The 23,042-nt window shown below is 39.6% G+C and overlaps 1 protein-coding gene across 1 annotated transcript in view; it reads right to left on the reverse strand.

The window, feature by feature from the left end:
- The window catches only part of RIC8B (RIC8 guanine nucleotide exchange factor B), a 31,619-nt gene extending 8,772 nt beyond the window's left edge, over nucleotides 1-22,847 (reverse strand). The window contains exons 1-8 of the mRNA XM_014877035.2: nucleotides 22,713-22,847; nucleotides 19,601-19,648; nucleotides 11,360-11,968; nucleotides 8,817-8,911; nucleotides 4,242-4,395; nucleotides 3,825-3,920; nucleotides 1,277-1,421; nucleotides 981-1,125 (exon numbers count right to left, since the gene is read on the reverse strand). Coding sequence (XP_014732521.2) covers nucleotides 981-1,125; nucleotides 1,277-1,421; nucleotides 3,825-3,920; nucleotides 4,242-4,395; nucleotides 8,817-8,911; nucleotides 11,360-11,968; nucleotides 19,601-19,648; nucleotides 22,713-22,829 — 1,409 coding nt within the window. The 5' untranslated portion in view covers nucleotides 22,830-22,847. The remainder of the gene's footprint in view (nucleotides 1-980; nucleotides 1,126-1,276; nucleotides 1,422-3,824; nucleotides 3,921-4,241; nucleotides 4,396-8,816; nucleotides 8,912-11,359; nucleotides 11,969-19,600; nucleotides 19,649-22,712) is intronic.
- Between the last annotated feature and the right edge of the window lie 195 nt (nucleotides 22,848-23,042).

Here is a 23,042-nt window from a genome sequence, read left to right on the forward strand (position 1 = left end):
AAATATCCTGAAGTGCAGAAATAAAAAGAAACCTCTTGGTTTAGAGTTAATTTCTTAGCATAGAAGCAGCATAATTCCTAAATCTCATACATTTAATCCTGTCCTTTGCTCATGTACCTTAATAAGAATCTCCCAAACAACCACAAGTTCCCACCATATACCTAACCATGTCTGTATAATTCAAAGAAAGCAGAGTAAAACAGAAGAATAATGTTAACGCTTCAGATTTCCACTATCAACGGTTTCAGAACATCCTTAAAATGGCATCAAATCTTAGATGCAACACGACAAACTAAAACCTCTAACACCCAATCAAATAAAACCAATAAAAATCAACAAACTTCTACGTGGCCAGTGAATCCTTCAAACAAATATATGAGATTCCTGCTACATGACTTCTATAGATTTTGCTCCTTCCATATTTACCTATGTGACCTGCTTGGTTCTTTAGGAAAATTTTAGTACCAGGCAATCTGAAACTCAATCAAAAATGAAACTAAACCTACTGGCTTTCTCCTTTTAAACAAAGTTCTGGCTAAAAGCTTTAGCCATATCTGACACCATTACTTTCTCCGTTACAGAGATACACTCCACAAACAATAGTTAGCAGCTTGGCAAACGTCATATGAGTTCCTCAAAAATCTGGGACAAAACCCATCCTTGCTAAGTTTGCTACTAAATTTTTTTCCTATCACTTCCTTAAAAATCTGTTTCCACACTTGAATTTTAAGAGTTATTCAGATATTAAATCATTCTCATAGTAACATTTTTTCCCCTGCAACCATATCTGACTACATAATGGTCACTATTAGAGGCTGATTTCTCAATAATTAGACCATGAAATGAGCAGAAGACAGGAGTTAATATAAGCATATATCATTCAAAAACTGGCCTCTCTGAAAAAGGTAAAACCCCCCAAAAATTATGTCAAAAGAATCCAAAACGCAACAGGATATGAGAAATTGAAAACAATACTATACTTTGGCTTTGCAGATTTGTATTCTTCTGTGTCTGTATCTTCATCATCTGAGTACCAATGATCTCCTCTTCCTCCAGCTAGCAGGCCCCTGGCTGCCAGCAATCCTGCTGCATTACCATAGCCTGTGTATTTCAACAAGCTATCAACTGCAAAGAGGATACAGAAAATTATTCAGCTGCAATCAGCTACAAAACAAATCCCACTAGAGTACTACAAGAATTGAGAGTTACAGCAAGACGTAAATACACCAATTACAGCAAGACCCTATACAAAAGGAGAAGAAAAAGTAATTTTTACCTCTCTCTTTACAAAGAACAAAAAGAAATTCTGCTGCAATTTGCTTTACTCCAAGGTCTACGTGTGTCATAAGGCGCACGAGTTTGTTCCTCACTGTTGTACCAACTTCAGGACGGTTTGAGACATCTCTTAGTGGAGGCAGTACCTGGCAGCACAAAAGAAAGGGAAGAACAGCATAAAATGCATGGAAATACCTTGCAAAACCAATATTTCCAAAAATAAATGTCGTCAACAGAACAAAAAAAAAATACTCTGTCCTTCAAAAAAAAAAAAGGCAATAAAATCAGACAACTATGCCCACATGCATTAGTAGTGACTCTTACTTCTTAATATACGTAATTTTTCTGGTCTGTCATTTTGGGCAGAAATATACTAAGTCTCAAATGTAGATTTAAAAAATGCAATTATTAGGAGTTTATGAGCACAAATGGGTGTCCCAGGAGAGTTGGTCATCAGGCAGCCATAACTTCATGCTCTCGGTTTCTTCTGTTTTGCTCAGGTATCTTGAAAAAGTATTAGAAATACCAGTTTAAGGAAACTTACACTCTTAAAATGCTATGTAGTTGATATAGAAGAATAATGTGCTAAATGAAAAAGCAGGAAAATAAGTACATTGCAAGTTCTACTACAAGTTTATACTACTAAATTTCAAAAATGGGCTCTACATATAGAGGAAATGCATATTTCAACCAGAAAACAATTTTTAAATCTCCAGCTAAATTTCAGAAATATTTTTGAGAAATCACTATTTAACATTTCCTCAAACACACTATTTTCCCATTAGAGGTCATTAATATTGTTAACTTCCTCAAGAAAGCCAGGTAGTACACAAATGGTGGCTTTTTTGGCAAACTAACTTGTGCCTCCTTGTGTGGATGCCTTCAGAGTCAATATCTATGCAAATTTTTTCATGTTCAAAGGATATATGATATGATCTGCAAACAACTTTGGGCCATAATATGAAATATTTAATGATCTGAAGACTCTAGTAAGAATTATGGATCTTCAATATTTCATTAGGGAATAAAAAAAGTATGTTACCATCATAACAAATTACAAGTCCTTTGTCTTCTAGGTATCTAATGTAAAGAGTCATGTTCTGTGCAAAATTAAAGCACAATTACTACTGAAATTGGACTCACTGGGAACTGATCCTTACATGAATGCTACAGTATTGACTGCTTTGGATAAAACAGACCCTGTCTTTTTCAAACCAAGTATTCAAACAATTAGCAAAATATTTTACTTTGTCCCTGCTTACTCCCCCCAATGGGGATAGTACCATGACTGCCATTTCCCAGTGTGTTGTAAGAATGAATTAATGTTTTTAGAGTACTCTAATACTAATACAGTGATGAGTGCCATAGGACAGTCCATGAGGAAATCAATCATCCTGTCTTCAGATCACAATTTGAATAGCACACAATAAATAAAGCCCAAGGCTAGCACTTAACAATGAGGGTAATTCAAAATATCAAACATCCAGTCATGCAGTTAGCAACATCCATCCATTCTCTGCACTATATGAGGCAGTGGTCCTGTGGCAGGAGTCAGCATGCAATTATATCCTGACATCGAGATGCCCAGATGTCGTAAAAACATGCAGACAACTTCATTTTCTAGCTTCTGAACACTTGGCTCTGCAACTTTTTTTTTTCAAGTTAACAGATCAGCAAAGTATCCTAAAAACTAACTGCTGTGAAGAAAAGCAAACAAACAAGAACAAGTTCCTCAAATTCCTCAAAAACATTTTTCTGATATAGATGAAAGAGGCAGAAAATATATGCCCTTTTTAATTTTAAATTCCATTTATTAATTCAGGCACAGCTTTGATCTGGGAGCAGCATCTAGGATGCAACTTAAAAGTCACTGCAGCTTAGGAGAAGGACAGCAGAAACCAGAGGAACAATTTCTTTCTCTTGCTCATCTTTTAACTTCTTTCTGTTTGACCTCAGGAAAAGCAGCAAAATGAATAGAAAACACCACGCTCAACCACCAAGCTACACAGATCCTTTAGCTCTTGAACCAGAAATCCTTTTCCCTGTTAAAAGCCACAGCCCACACTGTAATAAAGAGCTCTTTTAAGAGACAAAATCATGAAGTGTGCCTCTGTCCAGGGACACTTTTACTCTGACACACTGGTACACAAATCTTAATACCAAAAATTCCTTCCTGCTGAGGTAAAACTAAACTTCAAGCAGAACCCATCAAAACACCTGTACTCTCACTGGCCACCACACAGATCTGCAAAGTTTAATTAACTGCACTGAAATGTTTCTTATTTGTTGAGTGTAAGGAAACAAACCTTACCGAGTTTTTTACCCATCTCACTCAATCCACAGTGACTCACATTAACACAGCTTTACAATATCCCTGATGTTATTACTTAACAGCTCTACAGAATGTATCATGGAACTCAGGCCATAATATCTATTGATTTACATGATTTACAGAAAAATTATTTCTACAGCACTGTCCTGCAGTGATGTACAAACCTCAAAGTTCATCATTAGCTTCATATTCAAATTTTGATGAATATTTTACTTACCTGAGCTTTGATAAACTTCCTGATATTCCTGTGAGTTCGGCAGCATTCAGTTAATAAACTGAGAACTGGAGTCAGACCTTCTCTATAGCTGCTTCCCTAAAATAAAACCAAATACAAATAAAACATTTTAAGAGCCTACTTTCATTTTCAAATTCGATGAATACTTCAATAAAGTTCTATATGATAGCCAAAATATGAACTTTACATAAAGAGCCAAATGTTCACCCTCAGACTCACAGCAAATAGCTTCAGATATTCACAGGAATTTGTTCTTTATTTTGAGGTGTTTCACAGTTTAGTAGGACATCCATGTTTGTGCTAAGTTCTGGCTGAAAGATTTATACAAAATTTGATATATGTGCACTTTTTGCTTTAGTGAAAGAGACCCCTTTTGTGAAAAACCTCTGCAGTCCATACCTTGTCTATCCTCTTCTCCATGAAATCCAGTAAAATCTGAATAGCTCCCATATTCATACCATTGTATTTTATATCTGTTTCCTCTTGGGATGATGGATTAATAAGGACATCCAAGCAAGAAACAGGAACATTGCTTAAGAGGTTGATTGCATTGCTGAAACAGATTTTAAAAATTCATTATTCATTTGGAAGAAAAAACAGAATACAACTCACCATAAACTGCTTGTACAACTGCAATCAAAAAGAGGCCCTACAACTCAAACAATGCTTTATTTTCTCCTCTGCGTTTTAAAGAAGGTGGCCTGCATTATCGCCTGAGTGCTGGCTCTTAGAACAGACAAGGAAAAAGAAAAACAAAAAGTTCCAAAAGCAGCAGTGCAGGATTACTTCCAGCCTCCACAGTATCCCATCCCGTGGATAAGGCACAGCTTCCAGCAGCATGCTACAGCAGCTCATCTTACAGGACAGCAGGGGGAACTCTCGCATTGATTTGCAGTAGTCAGTTTTTTCCTCCTTGAAACTTAAAACATTTTACCACACATCCACATTACCAACATTAGTGTGGCAGAATACAACAAGGACATTTCCTCCTGCTGTAACAGGGAGGCAAAGTGGCCATTTCTTACGTCCCCTGAAGTACTGTCATTTTGATTTAGTTTGCAGTATATATGAAATACAGAAGGCTTTTAACACATTAAAGAAAGACTCAGGTTTATTTACCAAGCACTACCCTTCAGTAACTGGCAGTGTTCTCGTTCTACAACACAAAGAGGAGCGTTTCCGAAGAGCCATTAAGTGACTTCAGTTAGACCACAGGGTCCCTCCCTCCTCTTTACTGGAGTAAGGTGAGACTTATTTTGCAAGGGTTTCTTGCAGGGTACACATGCCTTGAGTTTGCTATCTACCCTGTTCTCACTGTACAGACTTGGGCTTTTACTGTTCCTGAACACTGGGAGAAATTACGCAGATGCTGCAAAAATTAGAATTCTGTCACTATTTACTTGCTGATGTCCAACTAAACTTATAAATGGATGTATTTAGAAATGGCACAAAACTATTCCGGTTTAACCATGCAGACCTCAAAGCTATCAATGAAGCAACGAGCACTGATGTTTCAAGGACTGGTGAAGTGTTCCAAGAATGGAAAAAACTTTTCAAACAACTTCATTTGTGAGTTTTAATAATATGTACTTAGAAGATGCCCTCTGTTTCTAAGTTATCAATACAATTCTAACAAAGAATTAGCAAAGAGAAACCAAACCATGGCCATCAGACCATAACAGGATTTCTAGCAAATGTGCTGGTTCTGGTTTGATCAGACTGGGTGGCTGTTCCACACTGTGCCATCTCCTTTTTACTCTTTTAGTAATTGAAATTCAGACCACTATTACTTTTGGGAACGCTTGTTCTCTTTGTTTTGTTTCTAAATCCTGTTCAAGATATGTCTTTTGTGCCACGGAAGTTATTCCTCTCCAATAATTCAGGAATAGTCAGAAACAAAACAAGAAGAAATTCAACAAATATTTGGTGGCTTCAGGCTTTCATCAAAAGTTCTCTTTTTACCAGTTTCTTATTAAACAACCAAGTTCCCAAACACCTACAAAATTAATTTTCTGGATCACTGTGCCTGAGCTATTCTTTTCAATAAATGAAGCCCGGCTTTCTGATCTTTGTCACTCCACTGACAGTTTTATTTGTGGCAGAGGAGTGTATGAAATTCTCCAGCTACCAGGAAGTCAGTGACTATGCACAGATATGCACAATAGTGTTTGCATTCCTACTCCAGGGGGTAGAAATACTGCGTATATTACTCTCCCCTTTTCGGCTTCCTAGAGATCATTAATCACTGGGACATGACATCCACCCACTCATGCTCCCAGCCCCCTCCTGATATGCAAATTGAGAAGCAAAGGCCTATTTAGAGCCAGTGAATGCCTTGATTAAGACCTTGTTAGTGAGCAAAAATGACACTCACTCTAACATGTGGTACTTTAACTTGTTCATATTCAAGCATTAAGTAATGACGCAACAGAACCACAGTGACAATACTGAGTACTGAAATAGTTAAGATATTTTTATGTCTAACTTCTGCTTTTTTATTAGAAATAGTCACACTGACAATCAGTACATCATCGGTCAGGGCACATATCCAACACTCAGTGTTCACCTAAAATAAATCCTCAACTTACACATTCAGAGCACAGGCATTCAAACAGCTTTAACAGGCTGCCCAAACCTTTCACTGAAGCATCTTAGGTTCTGCAGATTTACAAACTCAGGGAAGTGCAAGTGACCGGCAATCTTCAGAAAAATATTTATATCTCCTTTACGCTTCATAAAGTTTATTCTGCATCCACCACTGTTTGTATTTTATTTTTAACACAGTTTTCATAATTGCTTTACTGATAGGCTCCAGGAGGAAAGCAGAGCTGGAAATTGTGATCCGCTCTCTCACACCTCATCTCTAGCAATAGAGACTGCATGGTCAGAGTCCAGCATGCTGAATAGCCCAAATGATGACACAGCCTCTCTTTTTTAGCTGTAGACTGCTGACAACAGTTCACTTATTCGTTAGTGCAGTTCCTATTAGGAATTAAGTTTTGCTTGTCCAAATAGAACAGCCAACTGAAGTGGGGCCCTCTGATGCAGGCCCCAATCCCTTTAAGGATTTGCAGGGGCATTACTTCTGAGTACAGCTTTTCCATTCCAGAGTTGCCTTGTGATGAACAGTCTTAGCGGAAAAGTGCATTCAATTATTCACCTTTTATTTCATCCTTGTAGCAGTCAAAGACAAAACTCAGGTTCAGCAAAGGCTGAAATATTTGAATCACAGCAGTCAAATTCGGCACTGCGCTCTTGTAGCACGTAAATCAAGATCAAATGCCACAAGCAGCGATGCTGTATTTGCATTCTTTACTCTTCAGCTAACTTAACCAGCTACAGTTCGCTAACTGAGGGACAAAGTTGTTTTCTCAACACAGCAGAAAGAGTGATGCAGTGCTACACTGAATCTGCAGGAGAAGGGGGATCAGCTGAAGTGATACAAGGCAATGATGTGTGTCCTCCCTCTCAGAATTATGGCAAGCCTTTGCTTTGACTTGGTGTCTCCATAAGGCCCATGTGGGCAGCACAGCTACAAAACATCTCCCTTGTGACTGAAAAAAGCAAGGACAAATCACACCAACACTACATCATCTTCACAGCTGCCTACTTCTTTATGTGAAGTGCTTTCTGGATCTCAGCTGCAAGTGTTTGCAAAAGGACCTGCATAACTTGCATCCTTTTGCAATAGCACAAAACAATTAAATTTTAAAGAGCAATATATTTAACAGGGTGATCAGACTAGTCAGATTTCTGGACAAGGAAACAGATCTTGGGAAGACCATCAGCTATATAACAATTCTTGCAACTCCCTCGTAATTGTCGATTTTATCCAAAACTGTTAAAATTCACCCAGCAATAGGGATTTTATTCCTGGCAGTCCTTCCCTTAAAGGGGCTGAGAGCACAAAGCAGCTACCATAAGCAGCAGCAAAGAGAAAATATTAAGTGCCCTTTAGGATACAGAACTCATTCAGTCATGGCAACTACTGCAGCAGTATCCTAAATTATTCCAAACTAGTCTGCACCAACTGAGAAGGGCTCTGATGCAGGATTTTAGTGTTCACCTCCCAAAACTGTTTATCTCTAAGAGCTTTCCAAGATTTTAGTCAGGGTCATTTAACACTTTCAAGATTGCTGGGTGTGAAAAGCTGTATCCTTCTTCCTAGAGACTGGTTCAGAAGACCTTCAAAAGATCCTATAGTTAGATATACAGACATCACTGAAAAAGAAAATGGCAACATTTCAGTGCTGAGGGAAGCTACTGTATTGTCAGGCCCAGTGAACAGCTAACCTACTTGGTAAAAATAAGGGTGTTATAGAGAAGGAACAGTAACACTAAACAAAGAACCACCACTCCACCACACATAATCTGAATTTTGATTGAATTACTGGCTGCCAATATGCCAATAGATAACAAACCCACACGCCTAAAACTGTAGGATTCACTTGTCCTTGAAAAAAAAAATTACCAAGGAAAATCATTGGTACATCCAATACAGCAGCCTAGAACTATTGGGATAACATATCAGCTTATTACTTCCATCCCAATCCATCAGAAATGCAAAACTTATATATAGAAATCTCAAAATGTAGTGTTTCCATCAGCTTCTGTGCAAAACAACAGAAGCTGCATTCCACTTCAATTTGAACTACACTTAGAACTTCCATATGTATTTTCATCCTCAGATACACACGTATGAACATAAAAACAAAATTTAAAAAAGGCAAGCTTCATTATCAGTGATAGAAAATAACAATCTTGCCAGCCACCTTCTCTCTGGAAAACTGGATATGTTTAAACAATATTTGAGGAAAACAGCTTTCATCAAAAAATATTAACAATATTAACTCAAATTAAGTTTTCATTGTTTCTCAGATTTCCACTTTAGATTTTAGGCAAAGTAATTTCTCTTTAGGAAAACCAACCTAACAAAAACCTTTTAACATAGACTGGTTCTGCAATTCTACCAACCTGTGCAACTCTTCAGTTTTTTCTTCAGTAGGGCCCGTGGTTAATAAGCAGTGTCGAAGGATGGCAGCCATGTAACGAAATTGATGAGATTCATTCTATATAAATATAAATTATGAAGATATTTTTTCATTTTGAAGATTGCAAGTGAGGGTTTCAGGTCACTAGAATAATAAAAGTTAAAGATGGAAAATACCTATTAGATCATAACATCCATCCCTATCAATAAAAGGACTGTACCTTAGTGTTCACTGAATGCTTAATGCTACATAACTTTCATAAGCTGACTTTGAACCAGGCTTGTAAAACTCACTGAGGAGTTTTTTCCAGTTAAATCAGCCTTCATTACTAGAAAACCCAGTTACAAGTGATTGCTCAATTCCATACCACTATTCCTAACATACCACTCTCTTCCTTCTTGTATTTATACCATGCCACTGCTTCATCCATTTAGATTATGCATATTCTTCATTTAACTTGTCCTCTCCTCATTTAGGCCTTTTGCTGCCAAGTTTCATTCCTTCCATCCAGTCCGTCTCTTTTTCTAATTCCCTTGTTTCTGCTCCCTTGATACCTTTCCTCCATTCCATTAATAACTTCTCAGCAACCTCACTTGCCTTACCTGTTCCTCTCTCCAAGCAATCCCCCCTTCCAATCTCCCACCAGACTGCAACCACACAAAAGTACATCAGTAACTGCAACCATTTAACTGTGTATCATTGTCCTCGCCCTTTTTCAACAGCTCTTCTTGGCACCTATCACATGTGCTGGAGTGTTTGACCTGGCACAAAGCACCCAATGCATCTTTTGTAGCATCAGCATCCAAATCTGCCAACTGTACCACCTGCAGCTCTTGTCTGGCTTTGCTACTTTGAAACCATCTCCAGTCATTAAGGATGAAGCTTGTTTAGCTTTCCACCCACATGCCCAACCTCTCTGCTGTCCTTTTATTTTCCATGTGTTGTGCTCTTTGGAATCTCTTCAAATTCTGCATCTTCAGCCCACTTCATTAACACGCCTTTCATTCTTCTCCCAGACCATTAAAATTGCCACTGGAATATTCACTAAGCAGAATGTCATCTTGCTAACAGCCACTAAAAAGTTCTTTAATTTAAAAGTTCTCTGTTTTCATGGATTCCTAGTAAAGAGTTATCTAAGCTTTATCTCAAAATGCACATAAGCTTCTCCTGCCCTAAGATGTCTTAAACTCTCATTAAAAAAAAAAGGCTGCATGCACACTTGGGATATTAAGGAGGAAAAGACAGTGAGCAGGGCTTTACATCTCTCCAGATTCAGTATTTTGTAAGTAAACCAACTTCCAGATAGCAAGAGCTTACCTCTCAAGAGGTGAACATGTAATACAGTTTCTTTTTCCAACTTTCCATATAACTGTGTTACATGCTTTTTCACCTCCAGAACAATCACTTGTCTATACAAAGAACTTTGGCAAAGTTAAATATACTTTTAATAAAGGTCCAAGTCAGGAACATAAACAGAAGAAAGAAAGCTCACTTTCTTTATATTTCCTTGAAATTCAAATATTAGCTTCTCTGACTCCTCCAACATTTCATCTTAAATTTCAGGATTTCTTATTCAGCATTTCCTTGAGACATTAAAACAAAGAATAAAGTTCCAACTTTGCTCAAGTTTTACATTCCTTTAAGTTATAATTAATGTCTGATTTGCTGTTTAGTTCAATGCACTAAAGAGAACAACTATTTGCAAGTTTTAAGTACTGTACAATTTTGATCAGCTTTATATGCTGCATATTTACCATGTCCAGTGGAAAGTAAATAACACTGTTCTAGAGACTATGATGTGGACTAAAAAAGAAAGGTTCCCTATATAATTCTCCCGCTCTAGCACAGACTCAGGTTATTCAGCAAAGTTACTCTTGTAATTTCTGCTTATAAATTTAAGGATGCAACACATAGGAAGCATATTTATCTAAGGAAAAAAAAAGATCTGACTTAATAACAAAAACAAACCAAGATAAATCTTACTCATAAGACATAACAATGAAAGTGTATTTGTACTTGATGTCATATTAAAAGACCATGTTTAAGTCCAAAGCTGGTGTTGGGAGGATGGGACAAAGATACTAACAACAGCAGCACTCCATCAGAGTTATTTGTTAAAAATGATAGTTGATGTACTTATCATGCAACAGACAAAAACCAGGGAGCCTTCTCAGCTCTACTGCCCTATTGCCATAGTCCAGAACCTCCAGAGATGCAGCCATTACACTTAGAAAAAGAAGTTTTTCCTAGCCATGTGGAACATGAACATTTATTAGTGAACAACATTTCTTTTGGAAATCTAAGACTTTTATGAAATAGTATTTTTTGCATTTTTGTATTCAAAAACATATAGTTTTAACTTGCTGTAGGCATGCCAAGCTGTTCTCCCATTACACAGAAAATGTATGGATAAGATTTTTCTGCCCAAGTAGTAACAAGAACAACAACTGCCTCCTCTGTATCCACCCGCTGGTTCTTGCAGGCTAAACAAAATCAATTGAAAAAAGCACTTGAGCTAAGCCTTACCTTGCTGTGGACATTCCAACTGTCAAGTGTTACATTAAATAGAGCCTTTAATGCCTCAATGGCACAATCTGTCTCTTGCAAAGATAGAGGAGGCCTGTCACGATCTTCTGCTGCTTTATATTCTTCTGTCCATCTTACACTCAGGGAACTCTCCAAAGCCTGAGTCAAAACCTGCACCCCTTGCAGCTCCTGACGCAGCTGTGCTCTAATATCTGTGTGCAGAAGTGACAAGAGGAAGAGGAGACGCAAATCAAAGCATTTAATGTCATCAACCAGCTGCCGGTCCTTACATTTCTGCAGAAGATTGCAGAGCATCGCTGCAAGATTCAGTTCCAAACTGAGCTTCTGTGCAACTGAACTATTAAAAATTATGTTACAGAGGCATTTTAAGGCTTCTACTATCACAGGAAATTCAGATACTCTCTCCAGAGGATCTTCCACAGTGTCCAGCTTTGCTAGCTTCATAAGGATCTGCATGTTCCTCTTTGTGGTTACAGGCACTAAAACTTTCTTGTCCCTGGAGAGAATCCGGAGGGCCTCCAGGCAGGCAACTTGACATGAAGTTTTTGTGTCTTTTTCAAGGATGTTTAGAATTCCCTCACACAGTTTCTAGGCAAACACAACAAAGAAAAAGGGAACAGTTTTAGTATCAAAATATTGGTGACAATTAGCTAAGCTTCCATATAAATTTTGAGGTTTTATCCGACTTGAGAAACTAGGTATTCCATATTAGCACTGCAAAATATGAATTGTTACCAAAGGCCTCCAGAGAGCAGCAAAAACAGCTTTTCTTATGGACACAATCCAAATACATCAACATTTGCAAAAGCATTACGCCAAAATGACATCTGTTACCCACCACTGCCAGTTACAGTATCAGGACTAAAAACTCCAGAAGAATAACAAAGCTAGAGAGAAGTGAAAGCTTTTAAAAACATGCCAAAGTACAATAGTCACACCTACAGCACCTGCAGAATTTTAAGTTAAGGTTGTTTCAGTCAGGAGGCTGGGAGAAACAGAAACCAAAATAACTGCTACTTCACATACAAGGATTAGTACTCCATGTTTGGTAACAGCTATAATTTGTGTGGCCACTTCAACCTTATTGACAGACTTCTCCCATTTTAAGTATGACTCTCAGAAATAAGACCTCTGACACAGAAACATAATGCAATTTTACTTGAAGGCAGACTGTAGCAGTTTTACCAAACCAGCAAAGCTGCTGCTTTATCAACACAGATTGTTCTTGATGTCAAAATAGTTCAAGGATTCCTTATACCAACAGGACTGCAGGGGTAAAAAAAAATCACATAAATGCAGCATGAGAAAATACAACACTCCAATAATCTGCAGGTCAGAACTGTAACATCTGAATTATGGCAGTATTACCTTTTATAAGATAGAAATGGACAACCAATCAATCAAACAGGAGAAAAGGTAGGCCAGAAGAGACTGCTTGATGTGAGAGGACTCAAATGGGTTTTTATGCCTTACGCTCAAGAGTTCTTTAGTCAGAAGTATAGTCATAAAGAAGTTCCCAATACAATAGAAACTGCACTGTACCTCCTAGGACACAGTTCCTCCATGGTTCTCTCCTCCCCAGTTTGGTGTCTTTACCACCAATATGAATAAATTACCAAAGAAGCAGAGCAGTCACTGAGTGGAAGAGTCATAGTGCAGAAGTCTACTTAGGACCCAAAATTCATATTGTGATCTCAGGCAGTCTGCATCAAGAAAGTGATTACAAAAAGCATAGGAATGCTAGTAAAGTATAAAATGGTTCTTGGGGAATGATCTCTGGAATTCCACTTTTCACCATCACCACAATGAAAAGGTGAGGAGTACAGAAGTCCATGACCCTGACATGAAGTTCAAAACAAAGGTTCCACTTGGGACAGATAAACCATATTATTACTGTGATAACTGACAATTAAAGCAAAAATTATGAAATAACAAACATTAAGTCTACAGCACATCTAGAATAAACACACCAGAAGAATATGGGAGAAAACATTTCTTTTAACTTCAGCAATGCTAAAGAAAATCCGTACACAATCACAAACAGTAGGAACTCATAATATGATTTCTAGTATACTTGTCCTGAGGTTAAGCCTATCCAAAAGCACCACCCTGACAATCAAGATCTTGACTGCACTTCCACAGCCCTGACTAGACTAATCCAGTAAGCGTTTGAAAACAAGGAATGAGCCCCACCTCTTATCACATAGGCAACATGAGAAAGCTTTATCAGAATATTAGAGACACTACAACATTAAAACCCCCACATGTGACCATCTGTGCAGGCATATAGGTACTTACTGTGGCTGGAAAAAGATATTCAAGTACAGAGTCCTCAGAGTTCTTCACCACTAACCTAATGCTGCTCACACAGATCTGCACGACTTCCTGACTTAAGCATGGTATGCTAGACTTGGACTAATGCACCTGAAAGTGGCATTTTTGAAGTGTTTTTAAAAATGCCCAAAACAAAAAAAAATCATCACTCTAGATCCGCAGTCAAATTAGTCACAGCTCGACTTTTTTCTTACCTTTCTATTGCTGAGTTTTCCACACGATTAACTCTGCTTTGCAAGCTGAAACGTACAGTCTATTTAGTTTTGAGGAATAACACACAACTGAATGGACAGTTCACAGAACTTCAGAAAAATGTTAGTTTATTCTGTGTTTATGCACTTTTCAACTAGACTTAGCAGTTACTGTCTCCCTTGTTGGTAATAGCTGCTACAAAGTGATCTGTAACAATTTACAAAGATACCAAGCCACTCAAATTCCTGACTTTTTTTTTTCTTCATAAAGTTTTACCCACCTGCTGCTATCAAAGTGTCACTGCAAAATGTCAAAAGTACTGCAGGAAGGATCCCAAAGGGCACCAACCTCCTGCTGACTTGCTATGAGAGGTGGAAGACTAACCTTCCTTCCATACAGTAAATAACATGCAACTTAATTAAAAAATATAAAATCATCTCTTGGCTTCAAATCCTAGTGAAACACAGCAGCAGAAGAGTCTCAACTCTGAATAGTTGAACTAAATATAGATATTAAATAGAATTTTTTTTTCTTTAAGATTTAGCAACCTGCTTACAACTTAGCTGCTTACAAAGTTCTCTGGCGTTAAGACCCAGTGAGCCATCAAGAGTGATTTTAGAGGAGTCAGCAATCAGTTAGGATATCTGTGACAGTGAACTACTGCTGGCTGATCCCAAGAGCCATCATCAGCTCAGGAAAAGCTAGAGAATCTGATTATAATGGCAGAACTATCCATGGAAAGATTAACCCTACTAGAAAATTGCCTTGGAGACAATTAAAACCAAATGCCATACAGCACATTTTCTGTTGTGGCCTTGTTGTGGTACAAGGGAAGTGATGCACAGAGAAGAGAAACAGGAAGAGACGTGACCACAACACTATTATGATTTTAATTTTCTTTAGGTGGTGGTCTTTCCACCACCCTGTAGGCCATTAGCATGGCATAAACTAAGGGGCATAGATTTCATTTATGTGGTTGGAAATGAAAGCAAGTGAAAATTCAGACAGGAAGGTACTTCCCCTTCTACAACAGATGATTGTTCCAGTTTCAGTGGCTTTGTTGCTACCCTTAGGTCACTGCAAGTTTTTAACATTTCTTTGTTTGGATTCTAATACTTCTGTCCTTTGTAGAATCAAAACAATAAAATCATGTAACATTTTGACTTTCAAGATCCAGATAACATTTTGACCTTCACCAACCTTTCATTAACTGCTACAGCAAGCAGTGTTTTTAATATACTTTTTCACAGACTCAAGGCAGTTTCCAGTTTTAACTTTTTATTGTAAAATCCATTTATTTCTCTGAAATTCAAGATTTCTCAGCTTTTGCTAATAGTAAGATAGATAGTAAGATAGAACAACACACACCATTCCTTTTGTCTATGCTGTAGTGTTAAATCTTGTGTTAGAACAGGAAGGCCAGAAAAACCCATTTGTCATCTTGACAAATTAACTATTAACCCATTTTGGTCCTTCATCTTGACAGCATAAAGTCTTGATGCTAAGAAGCAACACAGCCCAATAGAAAAAAACCTCTCCTGAGATACAAGAGACCTGTGTTCTCTCCCTTGCTCAGCCACAGACCTGCTGTGTGGCTTTGGGCCAATATAATTTCTTTACTTCCATTATCTTCCACTATCTTTATTCACAGGCTGATCAGGCTGGGGGGAAGGGAGGGGAAGGAAAAGAGAGCACAACTCTTCAGTTTCTGTGTTGAAGTATCTATTAGGTTCCAGAGCTAAGCATGAAGCCCAAGAATATTTGAAATGTTAGTTACAACTTTCATTTCTCTGGAAGTGAAGGTAACATTAACATAATATGTATCATCAAGTGTGCTGAATAACAGGACAATGAGATAACCTCCCCGAGAAGGCTATGCCAAATTTTTGCCTAGTCTTTGTGGATAGATGTGGGTAGGGAGGGACAGTGTATACTTGCATTCCTGAGCATTCAGCCTGCTTTATTTTGAGCACTTCATGGTTGAGCCCACACTGACAGGGGGAGGCTGGCTGTTCATCAGGAGCCTGCCAGCTTTGACATGGCACAGCTCCAAGCTGAAGGTTTGAACATGTGAGAGCAGGACAATTCTGCAGGTGAGGTGAGGAGCACACTGAGCAATGCCTGTTGTCAGAACTAGTGGATTAAACACTTGCTTCAGAGTCACAGAAAGGTGAAACCCTGTGTAGCTGCACTTGCAGCAGCCCCTGCTCACCTCACTGGACAGGGAGAGGGAGAACCCTTTTATCTTCTGTAATCCCATGGTGAAAGAAGGATGTTAAAAGGAGAGATGGGTTTTATGAACCTTTAGAGGTTTCAGTAAAAGCTGAAAAATGCTAGATGGGAATGGACAGGACCAGAGGGAATCAGAACGAATGTTCAGTATTAATGAAGGATACTTAGCACTTTTTTCCTCTTACAGACTGGTACTCCCTTAAGGGGTTTTGGTGAAGTCAGAACAGTAACAACAGCAACTAATACTAAGATACCACACAGAGTGCCCACAGAAGAACTAGAGCTTAATATTTTTACAGTACACAAAAGCTTGTCCCAAATTTACTGGGAAGAGAAAAACTGTGCCTTGGTGGCTGCAGGAACCTTCAGACCTCCCTGAAGCAACAGGACTGTCTAAGAATGAGGTTCTTCTACAATTTACAGCGTGACAGCATCTTGCTCCATCAACATACTTCATTCTTTCCAGCTTTCCAGAGGTAAAATATGGTACTATCCACAGACTTAGAGAATCTTCCCACATCATGAATTTAACTGGTAGAGAAAGCCCCACAATACATTTGATGTGATTTACCACCAGCTATTTCAACACCTTGAAAACACTCAATGATGATAGGGAAAAAGACTGTTTTGATGATTTTCTTCCCACTCATTTTTAGAGCCATCATGTTCAAAGTGAACTTAGACAATAACTCAAGAACACTGGACTCAAATTCTGAAGATTCTATTAAGAGACCCAACAGTAAGCTGGACCTAATACAGCAGAAACCAGATGCTGCAAGTACTACAGAAGATGAAGTAGACAGAAAGGTATGGAGAAGATATAGTTCAGTCACGTCAGGTAAGAATATGGCTTGTAAGTCATATTCTTACATCTGGCTACTGCTTCCCTTTTTTCCCTTCCTCTTGCAAACTCAGCACCTTCATCCAAATTAAAAAGCCTTACTTGCCATCTTGGGCAGATTCTACTTCATCTGTTATATCACAGCAAATGGTGCTGTGGCAACGTCCAGCTATGGAATGCTATGACCAATCAGGCAATCAGTGCTGAGAGACATTTCCAGGGCACAAACAGTGCTGTAATTTTCTTACCATTTGAAGTCTGTAAACAGCACAAATGTGTTGCTGCTTCAGAAGCAGTATTTGACCGCAACAAAGCATAAATAATTGAAAGCAAAGCAATTAAATAAGGATCAAGTGGTCCAAAAAACCCTTTTCTATTTGTACAAGGACATGAGCTTGAGCTGAAGCACCTGCTGTGCCACAGAGAGGGAGACACTGCACCAGACAACTCTCTCCAAGGTGACTGCCTGGTCAAGTTAATACATACTACTTTTCTGGAGTGGATTCCAGAACAGACCTAAAGAACCAACTGTTTGTGTCAACCATGCCATGGTGCTGTGAAGGGTTGAAGTTTTGCAGACTCAACTTTTCCCAGTAAAAGACTGTCAACAAATATTTTAGATATCTAAGAGCTCATTAAGCTCCTCAGAAACAACAACACTGCCTTAATTTCAGCTGCTATTTCAGAACACATTTACTTCTGGTTGGCAACTTCTATACTGTTTACACACAAAATGAAAACAGGCTTCCAGAAATTCATAGTTTTTATTAGTATATAACAAGTTAAGAAAGACTGGCAGTGACCTGAAGTGCCTGGTATCTGAGTGGATCTTCCAGTACAACACAGACTGCCATGTGATTTATATCCAGAACACTCACCATAGACAGGCCAAGGCAGACGCATACATCATTAAACAAACAACTGGGACAAATACAAGGACAGCTCACATTACAATCTTGTGTTTTTATCACAATTTTGATGTATTACAGTCCTGTGGCTATGTCCAGATAGACAAGTTTGATAGCATTACCTCTCTTCCTGTCTTCTAGAGGACACAACCTACTTTCCTCCTGGAATTCAGTATCACAAATTCACTGCTGATTTAGTTAGGTTATAGCCTAAAAGCATCACACTTTGATAGTAATGTCACTGCAGAACAATTTACTCAGTCCAACTGACCCAGCTTCTAGTCAAGCCATAGTTTTGGCCTATCTTTTGTATTTTCAGCACATCACTAGTGTGTATGGGTTGCTTAAAAAAAAATCTTTATACTATATAACTTATATTCACCTCTCCAAACTCATTGTCTTTATTTGGCTTTTGCCAATTTGGCTTCTGCTCTCTTCTCCTTTCCTGTGTTCTGTAGTTGGCAATCAATTTTTCAGACAAGACATTTGCTCATTTGCAATGTATAAAGGGACGGTAGAGATGGTGAGGGAACAGAGGCAAGAACATCAAGTCCAGATCCCAGCTGAGTTCTTCTACAGATCAGAAAGGACACACAGAGTCCATCACCACATCACTGAGTGTCAGCTTTGAGTAAAGTCATAGATAAAGCAAAGCTAAGAGGTCTTTGAGTCCTCTGTGTAACAAGGAATTGCAAGTGAAGATTAAACTATAAACAACTGATGGGTTTGCAAAAGACTGCCAGACTTATCATCCCACCTATTTCTACCAGAAAAAAACAAACCTTATATTATTCAGATTTAGCATAAGATCATGGAATGAAACGATGTGTACCCAATTTCAGACAAGCTATCCTTGTAGGAACCTTGCAATTCTGATTTCAAGCTTTAAGTTTATTCCAGAAATAGCAGAAACATACAGCCTCAATCACTAATGAACATTTTCTGAATAAATATGTAAATCAGCCCCAAAGTCAATTACACAACAGAAAGGAAGGGGCTTGTAATTATATATTACACCCTAAAAATAACAAGAGGAAAAAAAAAAAAAACATGTCAAAGCTTTAAATGTGAGGCTGTGGATAGATTCCAAGGGGTGTGTTAAGCCCTACCATACCTGGACAACTCAATTCACATTTCCCAGTTTTGACACCTGACATGCACATACCACACCTCACTGAATACAGCCACCTGTGGAAGAATAGGCTTGTGCAACCCTGTCTTCCTTACAGCTTAATAGCTTAATAGCTTTCTTCTGTACTTATCCCTTCATCTTAATCCCTAGTGTTCTTTAGGCATCTCGCATAGACAAGAAATACATCTGTCATATCGTGACCTGCTGAGAAGAGATAAAATGGAAAAATCTACTGCAAAATTTCACCTCAGTAGATATAGAAGAGCATCTCTACCCTTATTCCTCCACTTCATCTCAAATCCGTACACAGCAAAATCATTTATAGGCGTTTCTGTAACTACTTTCATTCAAGACTGGGGACTTTGTCTTTCACGGGAAAAAAAAAACAAAACAAAACAAAAAGGGAATGTGTAGTTGTCATGTCTCTTAGGCTGTGTCTTGGCCTGAAAAAGCAAAAATTAAAATATAACTTTATATTCACTGCTTGCACCATTTCACAATGGCAGCTAAGTTAAGAGATTGCCTTTACTCTTTTATACTTCTACATTGAGGTATGCAGCTCAGCAGCCTATTTTACTCACCTTTCTTTTGTCTTCATCTGCAGGGTCAAATTTGAAAGTGGCCCGATTCTGTAAGTAAAGACAAGAGGTTGTGTTTGTTACATGCACAGCAGCTGCTGAGGATGTAATACCTGCAAAACTGTTCAAAACTTCAGGGGTCTGGTTAAACCCAGCCTCAGATAATGAGGCTACAACCATGTCATCCTTTTCCCATCATCTCCAACAGCAAAAGCTTCTGCAAGTGACTCCAGCGAAGAGTTGCACAATCACTACTGGTGCAGAGCAAGCTTTTATCTGTGGGATGTGAGTCAACCACCTCACACATGGCACTTGACAGGATGAAAAAAGAGAGATTGCCTTGTGTTGTACACATACCTCATCACCCAGATTCTTCCACAAGCTTACAAGCTTTTGACTGCTCTGTTCCAAAGCAGAACCACCACAGCATCATCTTGCCCAGAAAACAACTAGTACAAATCAAATAAGCCTTGCTACAAAAACTACCAGTTTCTGTGTTCTGGCAGCCTCCAAAACACTTTACCAAGGTATTTGTTTCTCTGATACAGTTAAGCACAAAATAGACATGGTCTAACAACAAGTTCTTATTTTTTATTAAACACTTCAAATAGCAGTTGGGCCTAATTCTATGCTAGCACCCTGAAGAATGCTATTAGTGAAATATTACTTGTATGGCAAAAGTTATTCTGCGAGACAAAGAAAACAGCACTAATACCAGACAGCTCTTTTAACATTTTAAAACTTCCAATCTAAATGATTAAGCATGTTTCCAAAAAACTAAAAATCTCAATTTCTACTTGTAATATGCAACTTGCTACATCATGCAAGTGATTGGAAAACAAAAATGACTTTCCACAGCACATTCATGGTCTTCTTGCCTTTCATGGCCCAAGCTCACAATTATACAGAAAGGCCTTGGACATCTACCCAACCACCAAAGGTTACCAACATCAGTTAGAGCCTTGAGGATGGCAGGAAAATCATTCCTTTCCTCTCTCTTACAGGGCTCCAACTGGACCACAGGAGTTCAGCAACATGCCAATCAAAAGCAGGTGAGCATTAAATGATGAGCAATTAACCAAGAGAATGCAACCTTGATGCTTGCACATGAACATTTTCGCAAATTTACAAAAGCAGTAAGCAGTGCCTAAGCAGTAGAAGAACAGAGATTTGGAATAATCACTGCAAATGAGACAGCACAGAGAAGCACCAACAGACTATTCATTTTTCCCATTATGGTTACTCTATAGGCACCTGCACCTTGGAACTGCACTTGATCCATCCTTTCTTTTCAATTAAAGCATATTTAATTTGTTATTTGGAAAAAAAAAAATCTGGAACAAAAAAAGGGAACATAAAGCTCTGGAAACTGGAGTACTCTGCCCAGTCTTTGCTGACCCATAGACAAAGTGTCAGTAACAAAGTGTACAAAAAAAAAAAATGGAGGAAATATTATTAAAAAGTTTGAACAAGAAACACAATAAGAGCAATGTCATACTGAGACAGCACTGAAGTTTCACTTCCAACTCCAAAAGAAGTATTCAGCTACACATTTAACTTCAAGACTTCATACAAATACTTGAAATATCAGAATAGAAGCTGCACGAGCAGCTCTGTCCTTGAGGATTCAATTCAAGCCTAAATAATTCATCTGGGAAAGCTGCTGAGAAGGCATAAAATCTAGTAGAGCAAAATTAAGAAATTATGCTTGTCCATGCTTTTTGACAGAACACATTTAACACGGGGTTATTTTGAAGAGTAAGGACAGAGACAAAAGGTTCCTTTAATCAGAATCCTTCCTCTGTACCTCAGAGGTCAGCAAGTTAAAACAGATGTGTCTCATGAGCTCCTGATCTACCAATCCGTTAGAGGAAGTGCCCTGCAGCTGCATCAATCTCTGCCTTTGAATTTCATGTGCACAAAGGCAGCCTATGTCAAGACTGTTACTCAAGGTTCTTCTACAAGCCCAAGTTTGAGTGAAGAAATCAGTTACTGCCATTGTTAGACGTAAAACATATCACACTTAGGATAGCAAATTTCAAGACACCTCTTGGAGGCTGAAGAATACCCACATCACATCCACATTCATTTGGCTTCTCTCCTAATCACAAAGCTATGAAACTTTAACTAAAGATCTGAATGTTTGTTCCTGTAACAGATTCCTAAATTTCAGTCAATAACTAGTTCAACATGACTGCATTTAAATTACAGCCAAAGCCAAACTCGGAGTCAGTACCAGCTTTAGAGAGACTTGTGAATCAATCACACAAGCACCTGATGGGCTGAGACACAATCTTTCAGAATGGACTGTACTGCTCTACTACAACCTAAATGTCAAAACGCCCCTATCAGAAGAGGTGGGAAAAAATACAAAACCCACCCAACATCTACTTTCACCCTGATTTTCACCTTCCTACATCAGCAGGAAACCTCTTCACTTCTTGATTGAACATGCCCTTATTAGACTGTAGCAGCAGTAGACCCTTACTACTTTTGCATACCTGCCAGCATTAAAAACTCAACCTGCTCTAAGCTGTCTTCCCCTTTCACTTTGCTTGGCCAGAAACACGGAAAAATGTAACGCGCTGTGTCAGCCCACTTCACACCATGCCCGCCCCTGCCCACTGACACGGTCACTGTCCAGGCGATGGAAAGCCCTCTCTATTCCCGGTGACAAAGGGCAGCACCTCAGGCAGGTGGGCAGCTACCAAGACACTTCGGTGTTCTTCTGTCCAGCCCCTGCCCAGTGGTATACGTAGGTTAGAAGACTTGTGAGGCAAATGTATGCTATCCAACAGCCCGATCACAGATAACCCACACAACCGGTGCCAGGGGCCGAGCCTGGCCATGGGCTTTGTGTTCCCTTGGAAGTCTGCTTTCCTCAGGACACTGCCCCGGCTCCCGGGAGAGCACGGGAACGGACGGGAGGCTGCGCCGGGCAGGGGCTGTGGGGGGCAGGGGCATGGCGGTGAAGCGGCGAGCGCTGGTGACCCGCTGCAGAGCCCAGCCCGGGGGCAACCAGGACGATGCTGGCGGCGCTGCCGATGGCGGGCGAGGCGGGCCGGCGACACCGCCGGGGGAGCGGCGCAGAGGGGAGGGGGATGGGACCCGTTACCTCCTCGTTGTACCACGCCAGGACGCGTTCCACCGCCTCGGCGCCACCGCCGCCGCGCCCCTCCACGGCCTCCAGCACCGCGCCCAGCTCCGGGGCCGGCTCCGCGCCCGGCTCCATGCCCGACAGTCCCGGCCCGCCCCGCCCGGCGCCGCCGGCAGCGGCCGCACCCCGCCCGCGCGCTCCACGCCCCCTGACGCGCCCGACGCTCCCCGCGGAAGCCGCCCGGACTGGCAGGCAGCGTCCGCTCGCCATTGGCTGGAGCGGCCGGCGGCGCGCACCCCCGACCCCTCCTATTGGCTGCCGTCCCGCCGCCGGCCGTTGCGGAGAGAG

This window comes from Sturnus vulgaris, chromosome 5 (assembly GCF_052056855.1).
Source record: "Sturnus vulgaris isolate bStuVul1 chromosome 5, bStuVul1.hap1, whole genome shotgun sequence".
Lineage (NCBI taxonomy): Eukaryota > Metazoa > Chordata > Aves > Passeriformes > Sturnidae > Sturnus > Sturnus vulgaris.